Here is an 11,075-nt window from a genome sequence, read left to right as displayed (position 1 = left end):
CATCATTTGGTTTGAGAAATAGCAGAAAGTTTTATATCTCAATATTATGTTGAAACTCAGTACTTTTTAGAAGTAAAATTAAAAAATATGGTCAATTTCAGTCTATCTGATAGAGGTCAGAAAGCTGAAGGTCTATTGGCAGAAAATCCTTATGACCTTGATGCTTGGGGTGTTTTAATTCGAGAAGCACAGGTAAAAGGTTTTTTCAATTTGTTTTTCTTAAGTTTCATATGCTTTAATGTTTAGGGTTTTCAAATGTCCCACTTTTACACATAAATTAATTTTAATAGATGTTTGTAATGTGCTCTCTTTTGTAAAAGCAGGACTTCTGAGAATCCTATTTTATGATGTTGTTTCATTTGAGTAGAACTTTCCGGTTGACCAAGCAAGGGATATGTATGAGAAATTGGTGACTCAATTCCCAACTGCTGGAAAATACTGGAAGCTATATATTGATCAAGAGGTAATAGTATAAATTATTAATATCATGTTTAATGTAAGCTGACGGTTTGTGATCTGATGAAATTTGAACATGAAGCATATCTGAAATTCCTTTTTCTTTTTTTTTTTTCTTCATTTCTTTTTATGTATTTTTTGATGTATTAATTTTTATTTTTAAGTTCATGAGAAGCATGACTTGCTCTACAATGATGTCAAGCAAAAATGTTCCTGAGTTAGTCCTGTTTGTGGAAAATTCATTTGAAATTTTTTTATTAAGGAAAAAAAACTTTGTAAAAATAGAGCAACACCTGGTCCTCTTTATTGCGTGATTTGTTTTTCATGAATGTTTTGGTTGATTGCATATCCAGAAAAATCTTATTGTATGAATCTTTTAAGTGATGTCTTTGATAATATTCCATCCTTATTTTTTCATCTTTAATAATCTTTTTGTTTTATTACTGTATGAATAACATGGCACCATTTTTCTGATTGGTTTCAGTTTATTTTGTTAATGTCTTATTTAACAATTATTCTTTTTTCTTGAATGCTTCGAGTCTAAGACCCAACATTGACATTTTAATGTTTAATTTGATAATGAAAGAATAAGAGCTCTAAGCAAATGTTTTTATTAGAACATATATTAGAATATATGTTTGCAATTTTATTTGGATTTCTTGCTGCCATTTATTTGCTGTCATTTTTTTGCTGCCATTTACACAAGACTGAGAAGATAATTTATCTAAAAAAGCAAATTTATTAGTAGTTGAATTGAGTTCTCTACTTTGGATTTTAATGATGTCAATAATAACAAAGGTTCTGCAATGGTAGTGCTGATCTTCTGCAGCATTGAAAGAAAATGATTAAAACAATATCTAATGACTGACCTAAAAATCAAAGTTGATCTTTGATATCTGTTTTGTTCACTTCTATTTTTTCCATTTTTAAACAAAAAAAAAATCATTAAAAATGAATGTAGCAGTATCAGATTATGTTTTCTTATATAGAAATAATCGACCAAAAGAAAAAGTTTTCTTGGTCAAGAAACAAAGTTTGATACTGCTACAGTGATTTTTTATCTTTTTTCTGGCAATCGTCTTGAGTAGTAGTTTTGCGTTTCAACCTGTTTTTTTACTTCTGCATATCAAAGCAATTTTTGCCTTGCGCTTAACTTTTTTAAATATTTTGCTTACTACATTGAATGATACTGCATGTAAATTAATTTTTGTCTCTACATGCCAAATTTCTTAAATCAAGAATGAACATTGCAAACATTTGAAAATGTTTTCTATTTTGTTGCTTTCTTTGATGTAGATGAAATACAAAAACTTTGACAGAGTCGAAAAGGTATGTTTTGATTGAAACATTTTTATATCTGAAATTACTGTTGCATGCTGGGTTACAAATGTTTTACTTTTTAGAATTGTTTTTCAGTTGTTCCAAAGATGCTTAATCAAGATTCTCAACATGGATCTGTGGAAAACATATCTTTCATATGTAAAAGAAACAAAGCAGACACTTGCAAGTTTTAGGTAAAGTTCTACAAAAATAATTAGCTCCTTGAGTTGTTTTAAAGCTTGAATATATATTGTTGCTTTTTCTGCAGAGAAAAAATGATTCAAGCTTATGAGTTTGCTATTGAAAAAATTGGTCTGGATTATTCTTCATATCCGGTGAGTTTCAAGTAAAATTTTTTTTCAATTTTTTGTATTTTAATAGGTTCAATATCAATAATTTTGATTTTTAAGAAAACTTTTTTTAAAAAATGTTGTGAAAAGTTATAAAAGCCTGCTTAAAGTGTAATACCTTTTAAAAGGTTTTTTTAATTGTTTTAAAAATATTTCTTAGATTTGGTGTGAATATATCAACTTTTTAAAAGCTGGGTGAGTAATTTTGATAATAAAAATTCATAACTTTGTACAGATGTAAATTGAGATTTTTTAAATTACTTTTTATTTAATTCTTTAATTATGAAAAGCTCACAAAAACTCTTAACAAGACATCAAAAAATCTACAAAGTTTGAGAAACAGTTCCCATGGAAATGTTAATATTTTAGTGATAAAAGTTGAAAGTTATAAATAGGAGAAGCAAAGTTCTTGTCAAAAGATTGAAATCTGAAAAGTAAAGTTGTTGCTTTGTCATATCAAGATCACTGGTAGTGGTGGAAGAACTGGCAATTTGAGGTTCGTTTGATGTTAATGGAGTTGGCTTATACAATATCTATGGAGGTTGAATCAACCTACACACCCATGTAGAATTACTATAGACTGTATGATTTCATCAGCAGTTGATTAATTAAAACAAATGTTGATAGTTTCAACAAGATGGGGCTCCTGCCAACTGCAACCTGCCACTTACAAAAAGTACAGATGAAAGAAAATGATATAATTTTTATGCTCTGGCTATGTGGATCATTGGATTTGAATTTAAAGTTATTTAAAAAATGAAGTCAAAAGCTTGAACCTATATGCAAAAGACTTTCAATTGAATATTCCAACAATTTAGTGAAATTTTCCAAAACTTTAGTGAAATCAATGTAGGAGTTGTTAAACATGTGTATGGAGGGGGGATTTTGAATACTAATTTTGCATCTTTTTTATTTTTTTATTTTTTTAATATCCTTAATTGGTTTATTTTTATCCTTAAAAGTCTACAATAAGCCTACAATAATGATATCTTAGTAATATATAGTATTTACATGTTTTTCTTTCAAATATATACATAAAAAAATGATTTAAAATGGAATATTTGTCAGTTTATTATTTTGTCATAGATTTGTATTAACATTTATACAAGTCATTCTTTATGTCGTGATCTTCTACTTTTCTGTGTTGTTTACCTTGAGTATAAAATATAAGTTACTATTTTTTAGAGAAGCCCAAGGTTCTTATGCAGAGAACCAAAAGATATCTCAAATAAGAAAAGTTTATAGTGTAAGTGTTCTTTTGATTTCTGTTATCGTTTTTTATATATTTGAAAGTTAACATAAGAGATAATTTTAGAGAGCAGTTCATACTCCTATACATAATATTGAATCATTATGGAAAGAGTATAGTCATTTTGAAATGTCTGTCAACAAAATGCTAGCTGAAAAACTTATACATGAGAAGACCAGGGAATATCAAAATGCAAGAAGAGCTGTGAAGGTATTTTTTATATATAGTTATTTCTAATAAAGGTAATTGATACAGCTATGCTTATAGTTATATTTATGTAGCTATGTTTATGTAGCTATGTTATATAGCTATATTTTTATTGCTATATTTATATAGTTATATTCATGTAACTATTTATTCCTTTATATTTTTATGATTATATTAAAAGGAAAAATAATAAGTCGGAAATTTTTTTTTTTTTTTTTTTAAGGACATTGAACTTGTGACCCATGGTTTTAATAGATCTATACCTGCAATACCTCCAACAAATACACCTTTTGAAGTTGCACAAAAAGAATTATGGAGGAAGTATATTGCATGGGAGAAATCAAACCCCCTTAAAGCAGATGATAGAAGTTTAGTAGTGAAGAGAGGTTAATACCATTATTATTTACTAACAAATGAGATTATAACTATTTTATTTTGTTTAACAGTTGGCAAATTATACAACTTATATATTATGGTTTTTTTCTTTATATTATTGTTTATTATCTTCGTTCATATATACTTCTTTTACATTCTTTAACCTTATATCTTTCAGATCAATTTTTTTTATATATTTACTATATATTTTATTTTGTATATTTATATATTTATTTTACATATTTTAACACATTTATTTATTTTTTGCTTTTGTTTGATATATTAATTTTCTTTACTGGCTTATATTCTAAATTTCGCTATTTAATTGATTGATTTTTTCCATTCTTGTTACACGGAACTACATTTTTTAGAATGTATCTTTATTGTTAAAAAATATTCATTTTTACTCTTACACAAAAATATCTGTTAAATTGTTTTACCTGCTCTTTAGGGTAAGATAAAGTTTTGACTTGAAACTGTAATAAATCTCTTTTATTTGATGTAAATTCATTTTAAATTCTTCAACATATAATAAAGAATGCAATAACAAATAAATTAAATATTCTTTTAAATTTCAAGCAACATCATTAATTGTTGTTATTAAATTGACATATGCATGAATTATTTATATTTTATAAAAAATGCACAACATAAAGTAACCCAATCTCAAAGAGCATTTTTGTTTGCAGTTATGTTTGCTTTTGAACAATGCTTGCTGTGCTATTCTTTCCACCCTGATCTGTGGTATGAAGCTGCTTCTTATCTTGAAAATACTGGAAGAGAACTTATTGAAAGAGGAGTATGAATTATAATTTTGCTGGCTTTATGATATATATTTTTTGCTATGTTGGTGTTATGTTATATAGATTGTTATTATGTTGTTATATGGTTATTGTATGTTGTTATGTGCAGTTGTTATATTGATCACTAAAAATTTGTGTAGGTTTCAAAAGAATTTTGATGGGTTTTTTTTGTCTTTAGTAAATTAAAATCTTTTTTTTTTTGTTTGTTTGATAACATTGTTCTTAATTGCTCTTCAGTCAGAGATCTTTTATCTTGAAAAGTCTTTTTTTAAAGTTGTAATATCATGGATTGATTTTCTTGAGGGGCAGTTTTATAATGAAAAGTTGATCAAGATTTTTTACTCACCAACTCTTTGTGTAGACTGACCTTTTCTGAAAAGCCTAGAAGTCTTCATTCAAATGCATGTGGCAGATTATTAGCTTGTGACAAAATTAGTGCGTTTCTCATTAATTATAAGAGCTATTTCTTCAATGTGACATTATTTGGTGAGATCCAGAGACACTTATTGTCAGAGTGATGCTCATCTAAGAAAGGAATGAGTTTGTTCTTGATTGACAATTTTTTGAATAAACATTGGTTGATTGATTGTAAGGTCACTTAGAGTAGAATAAGCGTTTGAAATACCTCTGTTAGCCAAACAAAGAATATGTCTTTAATTTTATCCTAGTGGATGTTCTTTAAATATTGCTAAACTAAAGTATCCTATTTCTGGTTAGTGATCAAAGTGAAATATGACTCATTTTCAAGGATGCATGATTTACCTTGAAGATTATGTTAACACTACCTAATAATTTAAATTAACTTATTCATAATTTATTCTTATAGGATATGCAAGGTGGACAAAAGCTATCAGAAGAGGCTGTTGCATTGTATGAAAAAGCAACTTCAACATTCCTGAAAAATAACTTGTTACTTCACTTTGCTTATGCTGATTTTGAAGAGGTTTCTTTTTTCGATAGTTGAGTGATAAAAGGATTATTTTTATGAGTTTTTGTATTTTAAACCAACTTTCTCTTTTTCTAGAGTAGAAAACGTTTTTCTAAAGTTAAGGCCATATACACAAAACTGCTTTCTGAAGATATTGACCCAACTCTAGTAAGAGTATAGCTGATTTTTTTTGCTAAAACCTTTTTCTAATGTTTTAAAAAATTATTTTAAATTTAGCTGTTTTGCTTTTATTCTCATTTTTAGGTTTATTGTCAAAATATGAAGTTTAGTAGGCGTGCTGAAGGTATAAGTGAGAGCCGGGCTGTTTTTAAGAAAGCTAGAGAAGATCCAAGATCAAAACACCATGTTAGTTTTAATTTTTTTGTGGGGGTGGTCAGGGGGTGAATATATTCAAAAGAATCTTTTTGTTATGTTTTAAAGTTATCGAAATATTTTAATGTGTTATGAAACAATGCAGTGCAAAAATATTTTGTTAGAAAATGTTTTGATATTTTTATTTCAAGTTTTTTTTTTGCATTTTTTGTGTGCTTATGATATTTGTAATTTGATTATCAATTTCAGTTTTTTCATTTTTTGTTATTTTTCTTTTTTTTATTTATAGGTATTTATTTGTGCTTCTCTAATTGAACACTTTTGTAACAAGGTAAATTTATCTTTACGCACTATATTATTAAAGTTAAAAATACTTGTCTGGAAGGAAGAAAGTTTAGAATGTTAGTGATATACAATTTTCCTTTAGGACCCGAAAGTTGCATCAAATATTTTTGAACTTGGTCTAAAAGTAATTTTAATTTTAAATTTACATATTTTTTTTTAAATAGTAGTTTTTTTATTATTTATAAAAGTATATTTTAATTTGTCAGAGGTATGCAGATAATGAAGACTATCTCAAGGCATATATTGACTATAAGATTGCACAAAATGGTACTTCTTAGATTTTTTATCTTTTAAATATATTGACTATGAAGTTGGAGAAAATGCTATTTCTCAGACTTTTTAAATTATTTTTTAAATGTTTTAATTTATTTAAAGTTATAGTTTCATAATTTTTTCTAAATTTTAAAATTTTGTTAACTTAGATGATAACAATACGCGAGTTGTGTTTGAAAGGTTACTTAGTCTTGTTCCTGCTGAGTTACGAAGGTAAAAGCATTTTTCAGTTATTTTTTTTCTGATAATTCTTGATATTTTGGCAATAAAAAGAAATTTAAGACACTTTTTAGAATAAGTTCATTTGAACATAAAATTTTTTGTAATGCAGTACAAGAAATAGTCAGCGGAATATAATGCAGGTTACACACAAGTTTTGAAAGCTAAAAATAAACAATGTGTGTTTTTTTATTGAAATTTTTTTATATTATTCAGCATATTCTTCTTACAATTCAACTTATTCCATTGGTTTTCCAATAATTCTATTCCATCTCTGCAGTGCAGTTCTAGAAGGTCTGAGAAATACTTGGGTACAGCTCCCATAGCCTCTTCATTTGACAAAAAAAAAAAAGAAGCTTTTCACAAAGAATTGTTTTAGATTTCTTAAAAGATAGAAAATGCAGGAAACCAATTTTGGTGAATGCTGCAGTTGCTCAAGGATATCATACTTTAATTCACTAAATTTTGCATATTAGACTAATAAACTAATTTTCATTCAATTCAGTTTTCACATTTAAACAGCTGGTAAACAACAAGTGAATTGACATTAATATTAAACCTTCAGTATTTTCCTTACAAAGTATAAAAGATTAAAATAGCAGAGAAATTTTGTTTCTTCTCCTGCTTTTTTTAGGTTAATAAAACTTATAAAAATTACATAAAGACTTGGTTTACTTAAAGAGCCCATTTTTCAGAACAAACTTTGTATAAAAAACTAAATAATAATCAATATTATTTTTAAATACTATTCAATATTGTTTTTCTATGACAGGTTTATACTGGGTCATTACATGGAATTTGAAGCACAATATGGTGATTTAGGAAGTATCTTTAAAATTGATAAAAGAATGTGTGTTCCTCGCCAAGTATGTGTTTCATTAACACTATCTAAGTAAAAAATCTTGTAAACAAATCTGGCTACTTTAAAAACAAACTTTTTGTTTGTTAATTTAGGTTTATTTCAAAACTTATTTATTCTTTACAAATTAATGTGTACAACATGGCAATACATATTTAACTTGCTACGTAGTTGCACAAATTTTATAAAACACTCTGCTTCTGTTTTAAGTTTTGAAAAATGAAAAGCTTAAGTTTGATTATTTTCTACTTTGTGATTAGGATGGTGTAGATGAGAGAGATACTACAATGTTAATAGAACGCTATAAGTATTTAGATTTACTACCATGTTCCTTAAGTGAGTTGAGAAGTATGGGTTACACTGCAGTAAGTGTTTTTTTTTGTGAAAAAAAACAACACTTTGTTAACTTTCTAAATTTATGCACATCAGTTTTGATGATTTTTTAAAATTATTTTAAATTGAATTTTTAAAATTTAAGGGGTTCTTTTTTTTTAGAGGGTAACTAAGGTAAAAAACTTGGATAATTTGACACCTGCTCCTATAGCTGATACTAGTATACAAGTTGTAAAGAAGGAGTTACCAAAACCTGATGTCAACCAAATGAAACCTTTTAAACCGACTGCTGCTGTTAATAATCGAGGTGATCATTAAAGTTTGGGAAATTTGGGAAATTAAAAAGGGAATATATAAAATCCCATTGTTTTTGAATTATTTTAATTTTGTATAGTTATTGGAAACATTGCACCTGGTGGTGTATTTGCCCCACCTCCAGCTGTTGCTGATCTTCTACAGTCTCTACCTCCACCAATAAGTTTTAGGGTAATTTTATATTCTTTATGAAGAATATATAGTTGGCAGTTTTTTTCTACATACTTCCAAAACTATTTCAAATTTATCCAGTCTCTTCTTTTCATGTACCTACATTTTATTTGATCTATATGTAGTTATGTTAATTTTCTTAACTTTATCAGGGTCCATTTGTGCAACTTGATAAGTTAATCAATCTTATTTCAAAATGTGTTCTTGATGAAACTCTAAAAGGTAAAAAGTTTTCTAACATTTGTTACTATGTACCTCTTTTCTAGATTACTATTACTATCCCCTAGAGGTTTGGGATAGCAGAACTCTTCAATACAAAATATATTTTGTAGTTTAGTAAATAAATGAAGTCTTACAGGTTTTTTTAAAAGGTTTTTTTTTTTTTTTTTTTTTTTTTTTTTTTTTTTTTATTTTATTTGAATCTATGAAATTCCTTTGATAGTTCAGACAATCAAAATTTTAATTGAAGTTCTAAACCTCTAAGATTTTCCAAGTAGTTTTATGAGCCCCAACTTTGAAAATTTAGTATTTTAAAATAAGTAATAGGGAAATGTTTTTCTAATGACTTTTTATTTTATTTAATTACATTTTGTATTCAGAGTGTAATTTATCAGCTTTTTTGTAAAAATTAATGGATTTAATTTCACGGATATGCAAAGACTCTTGTAACAGCCAGTTAATTATGGTCTAGTATATAATTGTACTAATTATGATATAGAGCAAAAATTGTTTTTCAACATTTCGTATTATTTAACTGCAATTCAAAAAAAAAAAAAAGTTCTTTTTTCCTCAGAATAAAAAGCATGAAACATAAAAGTTTTTAATTTGTAACAATTGAAAATATTAAAACATAAAAGTAATTGTTCAATTGTAAATATTGAAAAACATGATCAACTTGGAATCTGTTTACAAAAAACAAAGGAGTTTTAATTATATTACCATTAATTACAAGCAAAGTGGAGTAAACCTCTTTTAATTTTTCTTTGAAAGGAAAAATGCAATATTTAAAAAAACTTAGTTTAAAGCGTGTACACAAAATAAATGTGAAAGTAGAAAAACCACTAAAAAAAAGTACACCTCAATTTTTATTTCGAACCAAGTAATAATTTTAATAAAATGATATAAGAAGATCAAACATTAAAAAAAAAAATTAATTATTCCTGTGGGAATCTAATAAAATTTCGAGCTTTTGCTTTAGTGGTACCCATAAGCTTGCGCACAGAATAAGAATCAAAACTATTTGATGCTTTTTTAAATGATATTTTAATATCTTTAATGTTTCTGCAAAGCTTTTTTGTTTTTTTCATTTTTCTTTTAATAATAGCCCAGTACTTTTCAATAACTCTCAATTCTGGGCAGTTTTGAGGATTTTCTGTTTTAGGCACAAATTTCACATTATTCTTTTTATACCATTCCATAGCTATTCTACAATAATGAATTGATGCTAAATCAGGCCAGAACACAGGTCTGTTATTGTGTGGTTTAATGAGAGGTAAAAGACGTTTTTGTAAACATTCTTTAACATATATTTGACCAGAAAGTGTGGACTGAGAAATATAAGGTGCTGATTTTTTGCCACAACTGCAAATAGCTTGCCAAATCAAAGCTTTTTTAGCGAACTTGTCATGTTTTGTGTATTTAAAATTCTTATCTGCTTTTCCTCTATATTTGGCAATATAATAAACAGCACCAGGAATTTGTTGATGATCGTACTTGATATAAGTTTCATTATCTTCAATAAAACATAAATTTTCAGAAATAAAATTGTCATACAGCTTTGCTTATTCTTTCACATTTATTTACATACGTGCTTATTCTTTCACATTTATTTCGTGTACACGCTTTATTGTGTACTAAAATTTTATAAGAAATATTTAGCACTATAACACACCTCTATTGTGCATATTTGTAACTATGCAAAATTCTTTACATTTGTTGATATTTAATGATAATATTGTTGATATTTAAGTTTTTATTTTATCATTGTTTTTAAAAAAAAAATCTGTTTTAGCTTCAAATTTGGGAGATACAAGAGGCTTAAAACGGTCAGCTGGAGACAGCGATGATGAGTCATCTTTCCAGCCACCTGCAAATGATATCTATCGAGCACGACAGGCAAAACGAGTTCACCCTGTGTAGTATATTGAGAACTGAGTTTGGTTTTGATTTATGCAGGAAGATGTCCATTGGAATGACAATAGTTCGATTGCTAAGAAAAGAAAATAATTTCCTAAACATTTTAGAAGAACTGTTAGCAAACTCTTGCTTTGTCCTTACTTGATCTTGCTGATGAAAATCTTCATTAGGAGATCATAGGAAAAGTTTAAATACTTCATGACTTCATGTTAATAAATATAACAACAATTTTTAATTTTATTTTTTGAATTTTATTTAGTGATCAAATTGTCACCAATTTTATCAGCCATTTCTTTTTAAGTTTGTTTTTATAGCAAGCAAAGTATTTTTTCTTATTATGAAGCTTGACAATCTTAAAGAAGAATATACTGCTAACCTTACTAAACATTAAGCAACAAATATA

General features: G+C 26.8%; 1 protein-coding gene across 2 annotated transcripts; it reads left to right on the top strand.

Annotated features, from left to right (window-relative positions):
• Positions 1-25: 25 nt before the first annotated feature.
• On the top strand, positions 26-11,063 carry LOC145188038 (cleavage stimulation factor subunit 3-like). Of its 2 annotated transcripts, none has more exons than XM_090078723.1 (23): positions 26-192; positions 368-463; positions 1,753-1,785; positions 1,873-1,970; positions 2,045-2,111; positions 2,287-2,321; positions 3,312-3,372; positions 3,442-3,585; positions 3,806-3,968; positions 4,647-4,756; positions 5,587-5,703; positions 5,785-5,856; positions 5,953-6,054; positions 6,311-6,352; positions 6,449-6,490; positions 6,573-6,633; positions 6,789-6,852; positions 7,631-7,724; positions 7,978-8,082; positions 8,213-8,357; positions 8,445-8,536; positions 8,689-8,758; positions 10,548-11,063. In XM_090078723.1, exons 1-23 carry the CDS (start codon positions 88-90, stop codon positions 10,673-10,675), a joined length of 2,046 nt encoding a protein of 681 aa, XP_089934849.1. In that variant the 5' UTR covers positions 26-87; the 3' UTR covers positions 10,676-11,063. The 2 variants fall into 2 exon arrangements, with proteins under 2 accessions (XP_089934849.1, XP_089934850.1); XM_090078724.1 differs by having other exon boundaries at positions 59-192; positions 621-1,785.
• Positions 11,064-11,075: the final 12 nt, after the last annotated feature.

Source organism: Hydra viridissima, unplaced genomic scaffold (genome assembly GCF_058129835.1).
Source record: "Hydra viridissima isolate aposymbiotic clone 2 unplaced genomic scaffold, HvirCarnegie_v1 scaffold_2, whole genome shotgun sequence".
NCBI lineage: Eukaryota > Metazoa > Cnidaria > Hydrozoa > Anthoathecata > Hydridae > Hydra > Hydra viridissima.
This window is presented reverse-complemented; position numbering and strand designations above follow the sequence as displayed.